Here is a 17,607-nt window from a genome sequence, read left to right as displayed (position 1 = left end):
TTTATTATCAGGTTAGTTTTCTTTGTAAAAATGGGTACTGGTTTCATTTCTTGCCTAGGCCAGCCCTTTAAATTATGATGGTTTGTCAGTGAGGTAGAAGATAAATTACCTGCAGCCAAGGCGATAGCATCTCTTAACTTTTATCTCTTACTAGTGGTCTGGCTAGCTCTCCTCTGAATTGATCTCTGAAACACATCCTTAATCACTCCTATCATTTCCTCTAGCATTACAGCCTGGATTGGCACAGGAGGCAATCTCAATAAATGCCATAACTATAAAAATAAGAATGCTTAGTATTTTAGCCTGAATGGGGTAGATCATCATTATCTATGGCCTTAATTTAAGGCTATATTTGATTTCTTTTGCCCACAGAATGCCACTTCTAGGCATATTTCTGATATTCTTAAGAAATTTGATTATTAATAAGAGAACTAAAACTGTATCAATAAAAGGTTTAGTTCCCAGAAAAAGAACGGAGGCAAACAGATCAGAGTTGGTATGACTGTTTAAAAAAATCATTAGGGTTGCAGAACCTACTCTGTTTTCTTCTCCACCTTCTATACCACCCAGATGTTATTCTCAATGTCCCCTTGAGACTGCTGGAACTCTGGCATACAGGTCTACATTGTATGAATATACATGGAGGATAAAAGGATCTTAAATATCCTATTCACAAATATCCCTTCTATCTTGTTTACCTTTAGGAGAGACTAAAATAGTTTTAACTCTGGGACTTGTTACTGAAGAATGGAAGATTGGCTATTGAATGTGGAAACAGTCTCTGACACAAACTCATAAATTTTCATTGTTCATTAGTCTATGATGTCAGATTTTATTTTCTGTATAATTCATAATTTGTTCACTGAGGTTTAAAAAAATTTCCTAGATACAGTTTTTGTTTGTTATAATAGATTGTTTTTTTCTAGGGTTATTTTTAAAGTTGATTTATTCCTTTATTTAAGAGAGAGATCTTGTCTCTGCTGGTCTATTCCTCAAATGGCCACAACAGTCAGGGCTGGGCCAGGCTAAAGCCAGGAACTCCATCCTGATCTCCTACATGGGTGGCAGGGGCCCAGGAACTTGGGCCATCTTCTGCTGTTTTCACAGGGACATTAGCAGGAAGTCACAAGTGGAGCAGCTAGGACTTGAACTGACTTTCCAGTAGGGGATGCCAACATTGCAAGCAGCAGCTTAACCCACTGTACCACAATGCTCTCCCCTAGGTGTATTTCTGCTAAAATTTTTTTCATTTATAAATAATATTCTTAAATTTTAGCCAGGGATATTGGAAAATACAAATTCTGTATTTTCTAACATTTCTCTCAATAACCCATTGATTAATGCACAGTGCTTTTGTTCAGGACGGATTTCCTCTTATAGAATATTTGATGAGATTTGGATAAAAGCTTTCTCATATTTATAACATACAGTGTCCTCCCCCAAATCTGTAGTAAATGTTTAATGAAATATTTTTGATAGCACCCTCCTCTTATGAAATGTTTCTAAAATAATAGAAATGGTATTTGATACTTAAAATATGATATACTTACAATATGCTTCAGTGCACTGTTCTAAGAGCTTTTACATAAAATAACACATGATACTTCCGTGAATACTGAGAAAGGTATTTATTCTTAAGTCTATATACAAATGATTAAACCAAAGCAGAAGGAAATGAATTCTCAGAGCCAAGATAGTTTTGAAAAAGACATTTGCTAAGGCTAGAAGCCTTTCTACATTTTCTACATTAACAGAATTATTTTCTGTTTTAACTTGCTAAAGTTTAGTGGGTTTCCAGAAATGATAGGCTTTTCTACATGGATTACATTAACATTTTCATTATGCCATCCAAATTCTCTGATGTTTACCTTTATGACGCAAATGTGCCCCCATATTCACATCTGTAAGAATTCTTTGCAAGAGAAATCTGTTAACTGCAAAGAATCCGATAATTCATACATAAACTTGTGAGGCATGCTTAAATTCTATTCCACATTCCTCATATTCAAAAGATTTCTCACTGATATGAATTCTTTGATGTTGAGTTAGTTGTGAGCCACGAGTAAAGGCCTTCCCACACTCCTTACATTGGTATGGTTTTTCACCAGTGTGTATTCTCTGATGTCGAGAAAGGTGTGAACTCTGGGTAAAAGCCTTTCTACATTCTTTACATTCGTAGGGCTTCTCACCAGTATGGATTCTCTGATGTAGAGTAAGCTGAGAGCCATGACTGAAGGCCTTCCCACACTCCTTGCACTCATAGGGTTTTTCTCCAGTATGAATTCGCTGATGTTGAGTAAGCTGAGAACCACGAATAAAGGCCTTCCCACATTCCTTACACTGATATGGTTTCTCACCAGTATGGATTCTTTGATGTTGTATGAGTAGTAAACCACGAGCAAAGGCCTTTCCACATTCATTACATACGTAGGGTTTCTCACCAGTATGAAGTCTCTGATGTTGGGAAAGATGTGAACTCTGAGTAAAGGCCATTCTGCATTCTTTGCATTCGTAAGGTTTCTCACCAGTATGAATTCTTTGATGTTGAGTAAGCTGTGAGCCACGAATAAAAGACTTTCCACATTCCTTACATTCATAGGGTTTCTCACCAGTGTGAATTCTCTCATGTTGAGTAAGTTCTGACCCACGACTAAAGGTTTTTCCACACTCTTTACATTCATAGGGTTTCTCACCAGTATGAATCCTCTGATGTCGAGTGAGGAGTGAGCCACGATTAAAGGCCTTCCCACATTCCTTACATTGATAGGGTTTCTCACCAGTGTGAATTCTCTGGTGTTGAGTCAGTTGTGAGCCATGACTAAAGGTCTTTCCACATTCCTTACATTCATAGGGCTTTTCATTGGTATGAATTCTCTGGTGTTGAGTAAGTTGTGAGCCACGGATAAAGGCTTTCCCACATTCTTCACATTTATAGGGTTTTTCACCAGTATGAATCCTTTGATGTTGCATAAGGAGTGAGCCCCGGATAAAGGCCTTCCCGCATTCCTTACATTCATATGGCTTTTCCCCATTATGAATTTTCTGATGTTGAGAAAGCTGTGAGCCACAAATAAAAGCTTTCCCACATTCCTTACATTCATAGGGTTTCTCACCAGTATGAATTCTCTTATGCAGAATTAGTTGTGAGAGCTGAGTAAAGACTTTTCGACATTCTTTGCATTCATAGAGCTTCTCACCAGTATGAAGTCTCTGGTGCAGAGTAAGTTGTGAGTTCTGAGTAAAGGCCTTTCCACATTCTTTACATTCATACGGCTTCTCGCCAGTATGGACTTTCTGATGTCGAGTGAGTTGTGAGCTACGAATAAAGGCTTTCCCACATTCTTCACATTTATATGGTTTTTCACCAGTATGAATTCTGTGATGTAAAATAAGTTGTGAGCTTTGAGTGAAGGCCTTCCCACATTCTTTGCATGCATAGGGTTTCTCACCAGTATGAAGTCTCTGGTGAAGACTGAGCTGGGAGTCACGACTAAAGGCCTTTCCGCACTGCTTACATTCATAGGGTTTTTCACCAGTGTGAATACTCTGATGTTGAGTTAGATGCGATGCTCGTCTAAAGGCTTTCCCACATTCCTTACATTTATAGGGTTTCTCAGTAGAATGACATTGTGGATGCTGAGATAAGTAGGTTTGCTGATTGAAAATGGACATTTTGTCATATATAATCATCCCTCGCCTGAAATATTCCTTCTGATTTTCTTGTTTTTCCAAGTTGCCTTGGATTTCCAAATAACTTTTAGAATTAGACTCCTGAAGATCACGGTTTCCAGGCTTGTCACTTATTTCCCATTGGGATAATTCTGTTTCATAAGTATCCCTTTTTGGAGAGAAGTCCTTACTTCCATATATTGAAGGCAAATCTGAAAGGTAAGACAACATTAAATAATTTAGGAGAAATATAATTTCAATAGGAGAAAAGTCAAAATAATAACCATATGAAATAATAGGCTTACCTAAGTGGTGTTAAAGTATTGTTTACCATGACCTGTAGTTAGACGTACATTTCACACTAAATACAATTTTATAAAATGCTGTATTCTGTGCTATAAATTTTACTCCTTTCTATTTCTCTCAATCAAAACCCACTAAACTTATGACATGGTAATGTTGCTACCTAGAGCTTGAAAGAAATATTAGCTTAGAATGAAAAGAGGGTAGCTGAGAGGTCAGAATAATGAATACTTGGGAGCATAAGGGAAGAGACTTTAAAAGGAAACTTTGAAATCAGTGGTTTTCAAACTTTAAAAGTCATGAGGAGAGCTTGTTGAAATTAAAGATGTCCAATTTATTCCATGAGACTGACTGAATCTAGTGAATCAGAAGATGAACATGGAGGTCTCTAGAACATTTCTCACTGATTCATATTTGGAATTGGATTGTGATTTTCTATCTCTGCTTAAAACTTTTTAATAGCTAAACTTTTTAAAAAAATTTATTTGACAGGTAGAGTTATAGACAGTGAGAGAAAGACGAGAGAAAGGTCTTCCTTCTGTTGGTTCACTCCCCAAATGGCCACTACAGCTGGAGCTGCGCCCATCTGAAGCCAGGAGCCAGGTGCTTCTTCCTGGTCTCCCACGCAGGTGCAGGAGCCCAAGCACTTGGGCCATCCTCCACTGCCTTTCTGGGCCACAGCAGAGAGCTGGATTGGAAGAAGAGCAGCCAGGACTAGAACTGGTGCCCATATGGGATGCTGGCGCTGCAGGCAGAGGATTAACCAAGTGAGCCATGGCGCTGGCCCGGTAGTTAAACTTAGAACAGCATCCAAACTCTTCTATAACTTTGAGAAAGCCCTCCCTAGTCTGGTCCATACCTATCTATATGACTTTTCCTATGATACTTCTCAGCTTTGATCACTATCTACCAAACACATAAGCATCCTTTCAACTTTGAAAAGCCCACAAAGGCATTTCCCATCGCACCTACAACTAGCCAAAACCTTAGATGGTTCTCCATAGGACTATACAAACTGAATTTCTCTTTTTCAGTTCTTGAATCTTAAGGATTCATTTCTGTTAATTTAGGTAATTCAGACTACCATTCCTGTTGAAAGCAGTTACATAAATTAGGCAACATATAAAAAGCACTTGAATGAAGACACTGGAGAGTTAATATTTAAATAAACAGCTAATAGGATAAAAGTTTAAAATATCTGGGTCCACTAAGATTTCCCTAAGCAGAAGAGTAAATTGAGAGGTAGAGAAACTAAACAGTGTTTTGGACTGCTGCAAATGACTCAGTGACAACAGCTGGAAAGTAAGTCTGCAAATGACTCGGTGACAACAGCTGGAAAGTAAGTCCTGTTGTAAATTCTCCATATATTAGGTTGGGAACTCTTGAGAGCTATGATGAGGAATAATGTAGAAAATGTTGGTCAGTCTGGGCAAGGTCTGAAGCCTGAATCATTTCTGAACTATCTAAAATTCAGAATTTGGAATGAGGTAATTCAAGATTGTTTGCCACAGTACAATTAAATATTTATTAGAGTTATCTTCTTTATAATGCCTAACACTCAGTAAAACTAGGGCATAAGACAACTGAAAAACAGAAGAAAAACCAAAATAGCTCAAATCATGTACCTACAATCAAACTTTAAGAAGAAAAAAAAAGATTTTATTCATTTACTTGAGAGGCAGAGTTAGAGAAGAGAGAGAGAGGGACAGACAGAGCCAGGTCTTCCATCCACTGATTCACTCCCCAAATGGCTGGGGCCAATCCTAAGCCAGGAGTCAGGAGCTTCTTCTTGGTCCCTCATGTGGATGCAAGAGCCTATGCACTTGGGCTATTTTCCACTGCTTTCCCAGGCCATAGCAGAGAGCTGGATTGGTAGAAGAGCAGCCAGGACTCAAACCGGTGCCCATATGGGATAGCCAGCACCATAGTGCCTGCCCCCTATCAAACTTCTGTCACTCCTGGGTACCCCTTTGTAGTTAACTCTTCCTGCCATCCTAGAGGTAGATGCTTGGAAACCACTTATCTGTGGCTTCCCCACTAATTACTTACATATGGAAACAAAAGCTATCTACACTAAATTAATGATCATATCAGTCTCCAAGTGACCTGCCTCCTGCATACTGCTTCCCAGATAGTAGCCATGATTACCTTTAGTTTTCCCTATTATTTTCAAACAAGATATTTAGTTGCCTTTGTTTACTTATCTTTACTTCATCCTTCATTCCTGTCTCCTGTCATCTCTCATTTACTTATATATCCAAGCCCAACTCTAGGTGTTCATCACAGAAAAATATCTATCATTTCCCAGGCATAGCTATATAACTTAAGACATAATGCAGGGCTCTGTAATCTTATGCAATGTTGAGAATGTTGGAAAGTCTGAATGACAAGGATTCTAGCAATTCTATAAAAGACTTCTTTTAGATGGATATACAGATCAAGAACCAGAATACTCTTGCTGGGAATGCAGAGTGGTATAACCACAATGAAAGTGAGATAGTTTCTTTTAAATATATTTAGTGTATGATCCAGCAGCATATTTGTAGGTATTTATGCTTATGTTAAGACAAAGATCGTATACCAAATATTATAGCAGCTTTATTAATTTCTCCAAACTGGAATCAACCCAGTCATTCCTTAAAAGATGAATGAATCAACAAACTTAGATACTTCCCTACAATGGGATACTATTTAGCGGGAAACAGATCCACACTATTGATTCATACAATAATACAGACAAATTTTAAATATATGCTAGGTGAACAAAGCCAGACCCTAAAGGCTACATATTTTGATCCCATTTATATAACATTCTGTTTTAAAAATGTTTATTTTTATTGGAAAAGCAGAGAGACTGAACAAGAGTGAACACACCCTCTCTTAAATCCACTGGTTCACTGCTCAAATGCCTGCAACAGCCAGGGCTGGGCCAGGCCAAAGCCAGAAGTCCAGAACTCCCTCTGGATCTCCCACATGGGTGGCAGCGACCAAAATACTTGAGCCATCACGTACTGCTTTTCAGGATGCATTAGCAGAAAGCAGGACTGGAAGTAGAAGAGCTGGGATTCAAATCAGCATTCTAAAATGAAATGCAGGCATCTTATGCAGCAGCTTAACCTGATGCACCAAAATGCCCACCCCTGTATGACATTCTTGAAAAGACAAAACTTTAGGAATGGTAAGTAGTGAATGGTGAGTAGTTTTCATAGCCTAGGGAAAAGGAAGAAGGAGTTAAAAAAAGAAAAGTGTTATAGTTTGAATATGATTTAGCCCCTGCACTCAGGCAGGACATTTAAGCCTCAGTTAATGGTACTAAAGTAGAAACTTGGCCGGCGCCGCGGCTCACTAGGCTAATCCTCCGCCTTGCGGTGCTGGCACACTGGGTTCTAGTCCCGGTCGGGGCGCCAGATTCTGTCCCGGTTGCCCCTCTTCCAGGCCAGCTCTCTGCTGTGGCCCGGGAGTGCAGTGGAGGATGGCCCAAGTGCTTGGGCCCTGCACCCCATGGGAGACCAGGAGAAGCACCTGGCTCCTGGCTTCGGATCAGCGCAGCGCAACGGCTGCAGCGCGCTGGCCGCAGCGGCCATTGGAGGATGAACAATGGCAAAAGGAAGACCTTTCTCTCTCTCTCACTGTCCACTCTGCCTGTAAAAAAAATAAAAAATAAAAAAAAAAATAAAGTGGAAACTTATTTTGGTATTTTCTGATAAGCCCTAATGGTTGTCCTTAGGTTACTGGGAACATGATGTCAGAAGGTATTTCTAATGTGAGGGTTACTATAAAAGCCTGTGTTTGGGCCTAACCACTGTCTGATCCTGGTTCACCAAGTAATCCTTATTCCCACTGTCATCCATTGCCCTTACCAGATGCCAAGTCAATGGAGACATCCAATCTTGGACTTCAGATTCCAAAACTGAGCTTAAAAAAAAAACCCTTTTCCCCTTATAAAGCTGCATGAAGTATTTTGATGTAGTAATATAAAGCTAATAGTGTGAGAATTTGGGGATTGGCAATAGTAAAACTCTGATAGTGGATATACTTGACATGTGAATGGTGTATCAGATTGCCTGGGGAATGGCAATAAACGTTGGTTATTTAAAATATGATTTTAAAAAAAGAAAACCCTTTTACAAGTATGGCCAAGGTTAGAAAAGAAGATTCAGAGGTGCCACAATGAAATGAGAACAGAAACTAGACACAAACATATTCCAAAGTTAGTCACAGCTTCCCCTGAGACATCTAGTGACTTCACCTGACTGAGTCTGAATGTTAATAATCTGAAAAACTTCAAGAGACAAGGCCTCGGGCCCACAGAGATGAGGGATTAGGAATTGAAACTTGGTGCACAGAGTTATGAGGTTATAGCAATCCAAATGGTTCAGGCCAGATGACTGTGAATGTAGGGGTAGAAGATGTGAGTTATCATTGGATTCTGAATATATTTTGACATTCTAATGAAGAGGATTTTGTGATAGAATGAACACATAATATGAAAAACAAAACAAGGAATACTTTTTTGTCTGAGCATCTGGAACTATGGATGTACTATATACTGAGAACTTTGCATTATAGCAGAAGAAGGTTTAGAAGAGACTTGCTTGATTTTGAACTTTTAGATATGGTAATAAGTGTTTATTACACACGCATTGACACAAATATGTGGTTCTAGGGAGATACTCAGATTAGAGATATAAATTTAGGGGTCATCACCAAATAGATAATATTTAAACCCTGGGGGATTGGATAAGATCAAACAAGGAGTATCTGGATACAGTAGAGAAGTGAAAGGAAGAAAAGGGAAGTTTGAGAATTGAGCTTTGGGGTACATCATCATTGTAAGGAAGGAAGATAAGAAAGAATGAACAATGAAGACTAAGCGGCGACAGCCAAAAATTCAGGAAACTGTGGAATCCCAGAAGCCAAGTCAAGTGTTATCAATTCTTCAAATGCTGAGAAACAAAGTAAAATGCTGATTTCTAATTTAGTAATAAAGAAGTTAACAGATAATGGGTTATCTTCAAGTATAGTTTTGGTGGAGTAATGGGTGTAAGTTTGGATTGGAACAGATTAATGAGAGTGGGAGAAGAGATGGAGATAGGGTAGGAAAATCTTTTTTAAAAAATGTAGCAGATAAATAGGGTTATTTCAAGAAGAAAACGTGTGTGTCAAGAGATTTGTTTTTGTTTTGTTTTTCCTTTTTAGATAGAAGAAATTGCAGCTTGTAATTATGACAGACACAGACAAGTAGATACTGCACTAATTTCTCCTAAAGTATCCCTAAAAAAATGAGAAAGAATGTCATTTAGTATGTAAGTAAAGGAACTGGCCTTAGGTAAACAAATAGGTTCATATGTCATAAAAAAATGTAGAAAGAATATATTTTCAGTTAAGCAGACTGACTGATAAGGCAGCAGAAACTTAATAGAAGGTCTTTCCTAAATGCCTCAGACTTTTCAGTGAAGTCACCTAAAGGCATCAGTTGAGTCCAGCCAAGGAAATTATAATAGTCATGATCATGGCTGGCGCCACGGCTCAACAGGCTAATCCTCTGCCTGCAGCGCCAGCACACCAGGTTCTAGTCCCGGACAGGGCGCTGGATTCTGTCCCAGTTGCCCCTCTTCCAGTCCGTTCTCTGCTGTGGCCCGGGAGTGCAGTGGAGGATGGCCCAAGTCCTTGGGCCCTGCACCCACATGGGAGACCAGGAGAAGCACCTGGCTCTGGGCTTCCGATGAGCGCGGTGTGCTGGCCACAGTGCACCGGCCACAGCGGCCATTGGAGGGTGAACCAACAGAAAAGGAAGACCTTTCTCTCTCTCTCTCACTGTCCACTCTGCCTGTCAAAAAAAAAAAAAAAAGTCATGACCATTATACAACTAACAACTTAGCTTTGAGGTAAATAAAAACAGAAATACAAAGAGAAATTGATAAACTCTACTCATGATGGAGGACATAAAGACAAAAGACTAGAATATAATAAAGATAAACCACATCAGATTGTTAATTATCACAGTAGCATAAAACTGGAAATTCAAAAAATATTAATAGACTTAAGTAAGATACTTCTATACATGTTTGTTATAGGAGAAAATAAAAACTTGCAAATGATTTAGAACTGATAGTCATGCACTAGTTAGTGACATTTTGGTCAACAATTGACTACACACAAGACAGCAGTACTATAAGATTGTATCACCTAGTGAGAGTGTAGCATCTTAGTTTGTGAAAATATGCTCTATGATCCATAAAAATGAAATCACCTGATGTATTTCTCAGACTATGTCCCTATTATTCTACCAAAAGAAACCTCAGGTGAAATCCCATGTGTTTCACTACAGTTGTACCTGGAGAAAACTTAATCCTAAATACACTTACTAGGAAATAAGACAGAATACAAGATGGCTGAATAGAGAAGCCATACTCACCTCAGCCATAGTAAAACACCAGAACAACAAAGGAAGAACCGTGTTTTCAGGGGGAAATCTTCAGTAAAGAAGTGGTACAACAGCACAGAGACTCCGAGGCCACCGGACGGAGGACAAATGCAACTGACGGCCGTGGTAGTGGCAGCTTCCACACCACTACCAGAAAAGGTAAGAGGGCACCGCATTCCTTGCTGGCAACATGGACCAGCAGTCCTAACTACAGGAGAATCCCACAGTCCTCAGTGACTTCAGTTCCAACATGGAGAGCTGACCTGGGGTCTCAGCAACTGGTTTGCTCCAAAAAGGTAATCCAAATTGTCTCCCTCTACTCAAAGAGCCAGACTCTACTCTACTGTGGTAGAGCTGCTGCTGAACTCTGTACCAATCTAGGGGATAGCAAGCAGCGTCACAGCTACCAGAAGTCACCAGAGCCAGGGCACTTTCCCAAAATGGGGAGTGGAAGCTTGGTGCCTTGCAGCTGTGGAGTTCTGGGCATAAGCCCTAGAACTGCGCTTACTCACTCTATGTGATGTAGGGGGTTCCCGCTGGCTTCTTATGGCTACCATCATAAAAAGTCTGAGAGGACTAGACCTAAGGAAGGTCCCTTTGCACCTCCTAGCTCACTGGGAGCCCAGTGCACAAGCCCTAGCAGGGGCAGTTCCATCTGTACCTTGCAGATCTAGGACTGCTGATGTTGATGTTACAATCTCTGGAATAAGTCACACTCAGTTGTACCTGGACATCTGTATTTGCATTCCTCTCTTACTGTCAGTTCAGGCTGGAAGCTACCAGTGCACAATTCCCAGCAGGCTGGCTGTCAGACTCTGAATGGGGTAGCGATCTTACTGCATCCTGAAGCACAACACTGTGACAATTAGTACTAGGTTCCACAGATTCACCAGAACCTATCCTGTGAGACCCAGGGAAGAACTTACGCTGGGCCTACCCCTGCCAGTGCAAAATCTCCAGTATATCTTGTAGTCACCCTATAAAACTGGAGCAGTTCTGGGAACTAGGGAATTTGGTGTTATAAGCCACAAGCTGCAGCATCACTCAGGCTTGCCCAGGGGAAAAGTCACTCAGTATCAAGAACAAGGTTATAGTTACCACAAACCCTAGTGTGACTGACACCCAATTCTCTGGGAACTGAAGATACATACACTGGGAAGCCCAAATCCACTTCAAAGTCATTCTTCTACCTTCACAAACTGCTGCAGACTAGACCACCGTGGCATTTATAGGCATTGATTAAAAAAATCAGGTTATACTTTTCAGCTCGCTTAGAACCAAGGGCAAGGCAACAATCCAAGTGATACCTTGTACTCCACTGAAACAAAAAACTATTTTCCAACAAAACTCCATAAAGAAGTGACCATTCAGATTTGCGGGGGGCGGGGGGGACACACTGAGGCATAGCAGGTAGAGCCACTGCCTGCAGTGCTGGCATTCCATATGGGCACCAGTTCGAGTCCTGGCTGTTCCACTTCTGATCCACTTCTCTGCTAAGGCCTGGAAAAGCAGTAGAGGATGGCCCAAGTCCTTGGCCCCCTGCACCCATGTGGGAGACCAGGAAGAAGCTCTTGGCTCCTAGCTTCTGATCAGTGCAGCTCTGGCCGTTGCAGCCAGTTTGGGAGTGAACCAGTGGATGGAAGACCTTTCTCTCTCTCTGCCTCTCCTTCTCTATGTGACTCTGAGTTTCAAATAAATAAATAAATCTTTAAAAAAAAAAAAAAAAAAAAAGATGGGCAGTCATCAATGTAGAGACAAAGGAAACAAGAAGCAAGCATGACAACTCCTAAAGAACAAAACAGTTCTCCAGAAATAATCCTGAACTGAAGGAAATCTGAGAAATGCCAGAAACAAAATTCAAAACAATGATTATAAAGAAAATTGGTACAATGCAAAAGAATACAGATAGTTTAAAAAATTGAGGAAAGCAGTAGATGAGATGAACCAAACAAAATTTGAGAATGTCAGCAGCAGAACAGAGCAAGACAAGAAAAGAATTTCTGTTCTGGAAGACAAGACTTTTGAAATAATGCAGTCAGACTAAAAGAAAATAATGATGAAAGTGTATGAGACATACAGGATACCATTAAGTGAACACATACTCATTGAATAGATATCTCAAAGAGAACAGAAGGAAAAATGCATTGAGACTGACTAAATAAAATAATGGCAACTTTCCAGACTCAACCAAAAAGACCTTTTCCAAGATAACAGTCAAACTGTCCAAGTTAAGGACAAGGAGAGAATCCTAAAAACAGAAAAATGTCAAGCTAAAATTAAGGGAGATCAATGAGAGCAAGAGCAGACATGCTGCATACTAGAAGAAAGTAGGATGATATGAATTCAAGATCTTGGAAGAAAAAATTCCAGCTATGAATATTATATCCTGTGAGACTACCCATTATAAGTAAAGGAGAAATAAAGTATATCCCAGAAATATAAAAACTGAGACTTCATCACCATCAGAGTAGCCTTATAGGAAACTCTGAAGCCTTACTTTAGCATCATGGGCTGGTGTTGTGGCACGGCAGATAAAGCTGCTGCCTGTGACACTGGCATCCCGTATGGACACTGGTTTGTGTCCCACCTGTTCCACTTTCAATCCAGCTCCTGCTAATGGCCTGGGAAAGCAGCAGAAGATGGCCCCAGTGTTTGGGCCCCTGCCACCCATGTGGGAGACTCCGTTGAAGCTCCTGGGTCCTGGCTTCAGTCTAGCACAGCGCTGGCAAGGGCAGTCATCTGGGGGGTGAACCAGCGGATGAGAGATTCTTTGTCTCTCCCTCTTTCTAACTCTCAAAAATAAATAAATCTAAAAAAAGGTAAACATCATGAAAACACCTAATACTATCAAACTCAGTATCAAAGTTGATACTATCAGTAACCAATCAAGAAATGACAGGTATTAACTCTTATCAACACTGACTTTGATTATAAACAGGTTAAATTCCTCAGTAAAAAGATACACCTCAGCTGAGTGGATAAGAGGGGGGCAGTGCTGTGGCCTAGAAGGCTAAGCCCCCGCCTTCAGTGCCATCATCCCATACGGGTGGCTGGTTCATGTCCCGGCTGCCCCTCTTCCAATCCAGCCTCCTGCTATTGGCCTGGGAAGGCAGTGTAAGACAGCACAAATGCCTGGGCCCCTGCTCCTGCGTGGAGACTAGAGAAGCCTGAAGCTCCTGGCTCTTGGCTTCAGATCAGCCCAGCTCCAGCTGCTGCAGCCACTTGGGGAGTGAACCAGGGGATGGAAGACCTTTCTGTTGCCCCTCTAACTCTGCTTCTCAAATAAATGAATAAAATTTTAAAACAAACAAAAAAAAAACCCAACACCTGATAGTAAACTCAATAAATAAAGATACACATAGACTTAAAATGAAGGGTGGATAAACATAATGCCAGGAAAACAGAAACCAAAAATAAGTGGGAAGAACTGTACTCATAAGACTTTATATCAAAAACTAAAAAGAGATGAAGCCATTATATACTGATAAATGGACTGAATCAGTAAGAAGATATAACCGTAACAAATATATATGCACAAGACCACTCTGGTATATATAACAATTATTATTAAACCCAAAGGGAGAGATAGACTCCAATACAGTAATAGTGGGGGGGGACTTCAAAACCCTACTGTTAACAATGAACATATTGTAAAGAAAGAAAATCAACAAAGATACATCATATTTGAACTAGACTATTGAGTAAATGGACCTAAGAGATCTTTACATTAGATTTCGCCCAGCAGCTAACAGTACACATTCTTAGCAGCACATGGAACATTTTCTGGGATGATACGATATATTAGGTCAAAAATCAAGCCTCAGTAAATTTTAAAAGATTGAAATCATACCATGTATCTTCTCAGACCACAAAGGAATAAAACAAGAAATCAACAATAAGAACAAAATATGTAAAAATATATGGAAATCGAACAGCATGCTGCTGAATAACCAATGGGTGTTTTAAGAAAAAGGAAATAATTTTTTTGAAACTAATGAAAAAGAGAATGCAACATAGCAAAACTTGTGGGATACAACAAAAGCAATATTGAGAAGTTTATCGCAATAAGTTCTTACATTAACAAAATGGAAAGATCTCAAATAACCTAATGGTGCACTGCAAGGACTTAGAAAAACAAGAACAAACTAAACTCCAAATAGGCAGGAGGTAGGAAACAATAAGAATCAGGGAAGGCCGGCGCCGCGGCTCAGTAGGCTAATCCTCCGCCTAGCGGCGCCGGCACACCGGGTTCTAGTCCCGGTCGGGGCGCCGGATTCTGTCCCGGTTGCCCCTCTTCCAGGCCAGCCCTCTGCTGTGGCCAGGGAGTGCAGTGGAGGATGGCCCAGGTGCTTGGGCCCTGCACCCCATGGGAGACCAGGAAAAAGCACCTGGCTCCTGGCTCCTGCCATCGGATCAGCGCGGTGCGCCGGCCGCAGCGCGCCGGCCGCGGCGGCCATTGGAGGGTGAACCAACGGCAAAGGAAGACCTTTCTCTCTGTCTCTCTCTCTCACTGTCCACTCTGCCTGTCAAAAAAAAAAAAAAAAAAAAAAAAAAAAAAAGAATCAGGGAATAAATAAATGAAATTGAAACTAAAAAAAAGTACAGAAAGATCAAACTGCAAAGTTGTGCTTTTGAGAAGATAAACAAGACATTTATCCAGACCACCAAAGAAAAAAAAATACTCAAATATGATGAAAAAAGGGGACATTAAAACTGATACTGCAGAAATACAAAGGAGCATAAGAAATTACGAGATACATGCTAATGAAGTGGAAAACCTGGATGAAATGGATAGCTTCCTGGATAGATAATCTATAATGATTAAATCAAGATGATGCAGAAATTCTGAGCCAAGATTGACAGGTCTTCCATCAAAGAAAAGCCTAGAACCTCATGGCTTCACTTCTGAATTCTACAAAATATTTAAAGAAGAATTGATTCCAATACTTTACAAACTATTCCAAAATACTGAACAGTAACAAACTCTGCCATATTATTTTTGGGAGGGCAGCATCACTCTGATACCAAAACCAAACAAAAGACAACACAAAAAAATACAGACCACTGTCCTATGAATGTGGATCTTAAAATTCTCAACAAAATGCCAGCAAACTGCATCCAATACTACATAAAATGCTCATATATCACTATCAACTGGAGTTTATCCCAGACATGCAAAGGTGGTTGAACATTTGAAAATAAATAAGTGCCATAAATCACAGTAACAATGAAGAACAAAAATCATAGAATCATCTCAGTACATGTGGAGAAAGCATCTGATAAGATTAAACCTTCCCTCATAAAAACTTTCCACAATTTAGATATATAGAAGGGACATACCTCAAAATTATAAAGGCTACATATGACAAAACAGCCACAATCATACTGAATGGGGAAAAGCTAAAAGTATTTCTCTTCAGATCTGGAACAAGATAAGAACAGTGCAAGTAGACATCCTTATTAAATATAGTACTGGAAGAGCAATTAGGAAGGAGAAATATAGGGTATCAAAATTAGAAAGTAGGAAGTCAAATTATCTCTGCAGATGACATGTTGTACATGGAAAAACCTAGACACTGCACCAAAAAGCTTTCAAAACTGATAAATCAATTCAGTAAAACTTGAAGGTTATAAAATCAACATACAGGCCGGTGCTGTGGCTCAATAGGCTAATCCTCCACCTTGCTGCGCCGGCACACCGGGTTCTAGTCCCGGTTGGGGCGCCGGATTCTGTCCTGGTTGCCCCTCTTCCAGGCCAGCTCTCTGCTGTGGCCAGGGAGTGCAGTGGAGGATGGCCCAAGTCCTTGGGCCCTGCACCCGCATGGGAGACCAGGAGAAGCACCTGGCTCCTGGCTTCAGATCAGCGCGGTGCGCCAGCTACAGCGTGCCAGCCGCGGCGGCCATTGGAGGGTGAACCAACGGCAAAAGGAAGACCTTTCTCTCTGTCTCTCTCTCACTGTCCACTCTGCCTGTCAAAAAAAAAAAAAAAAAATCAACATACAAAGGAAAAGAACCAATCATGATCTTGCTGAAAGAGAAATCACAAAAGAGAGCCATTCACAGTAGTCAACAAAAAAATTTTCAGAATAAAGTTCACCAAGGAAGGCAAAGTTATAAATGAAAGTTATAAAATACTGATCAAAGAAAATCATCAAGGACACATGATGCAAAGATATTCCTTGCTCATGGATTGGAAGAATTAATAGCATTAAAGTGTCTATACTACCTAATGCAATCTACAGATTTAATACAATCTCTATCAAAATACCATAGCATTCTTTACAGAATTACAAAAAGCAATCCTAAAATTCATGTGGAATCACAAAAGATCCAGAATAGCCTAAGTGATCCTGAGCAAAAAACATCAAGCTGGAGGCCTTACAACACCTGATTTCAAAGCATACTATAAAACTATAGTCATTATTTTTTTAAGTATCTATTTTATTTGAAAGACAGAGTTACAGAGAGAGGTAGAGACAGAGAGAGAGGTCCTGTATCCGCTCGTTCATTCCTCAGACTGCTGCAAAGACCGGAGCTGTGCCAATTAAAGCTAGGAGCCAGGAGTCCCTTCAGGGTCTCCCACGCAGGTGCAGGGGCCCAAGGACTTGGGCCATCTTCTACTGCTTTCCCAGGCCATAGCAGAGAGCTGGATCAGAGGAGGAGCAGCAGGGACTAGAACTGGTGCCCATATGGGATGCTGATGCCTCAGAAAGGACTTTAACCTGCTGAGCCACAGCACTGGCCCCAAAACTATAGTAATTAAAACAGCATGATTCTACCATAACACACACACAAGGATCAATGGAACAGAATAGACAGCCCCAAAAAAAATTTTTTTTTTTTTTGACAGGCAGAGTGGACAGTGAGACAGAGAGACAGAGAGAAAGGTCTTCCTTTGCCGTTGGTTCACCCTCCAATGGCCGCCGCGGCCGGCGCACTGCGCTGATCCGATGGCAGGAGCCATGAGCCAGGTGCTTTTCCTGGTCTCCCATGGGGTGCAGGGCCCAAGCACCTGGGCCATCCTCCACTGCACTCCCGGGCCACAGCAGAGAGCTGGCCTGGAAGAGGGGCAACCGGGACAGAATCCGGCGCCCCGACCGGGACTAGAACCCGGTGTGCCGGCGCCGCTAGGCAGAGGATTAGCCTAGTGAGCCGCGGCGCCGGCCAGACAGCCCAAAAATTAATCCTCATACGTAGAGCCAACTGAT

At 40.8% G+C, this 17,607-nt stretch overlaps 1 protein-coding gene across 6 annotated transcripts in view; it reads right to left on the bottom strand.

The window, feature by feature from the left end:
* Positions 1-1,613: 1,613 nt before the first annotated feature.
* Positions 1,614-17,607, bottom strand: part of LOC100346786 (uncharacterized) — a 51,615-nt gene continuing 35,621 nt past the window's right edge. For all 6 annotated transcript variants that reach the window (XM_008257202.4, XM_008257203.5, XM_002711481.6 and 3 more), the window contains one exon: positions 1,614-3,881. In XM_008257202.4, coding sequence (XP_008255424.1) covers positions 1,954-3,881 — 1,928 coding nt within the window. In that variant the 3' untranslated portion in view covers positions 1,614-1,953. The remainder of the gene's footprint in view (positions 3,882-17,607) is intronic.

This window comes from Oryctolagus cuniculus, chromosome 18 (assembly GCF_051225735.1).
Source record: "Oryctolagus cuniculus isolate XC-2025 breed Fujian yellow rabbit chromosome 18, ASM5122573v1, whole genome shotgun sequence".
NCBI lineage: Eukaryota > Metazoa > Chordata > Mammalia > Lagomorpha > Leporidae > Oryctolagus > Oryctolagus cuniculus.
Note: the sequence above shows the minus strand (reverse complement) of the source record. Positions and strands in the feature narration are given on the sequence as shown.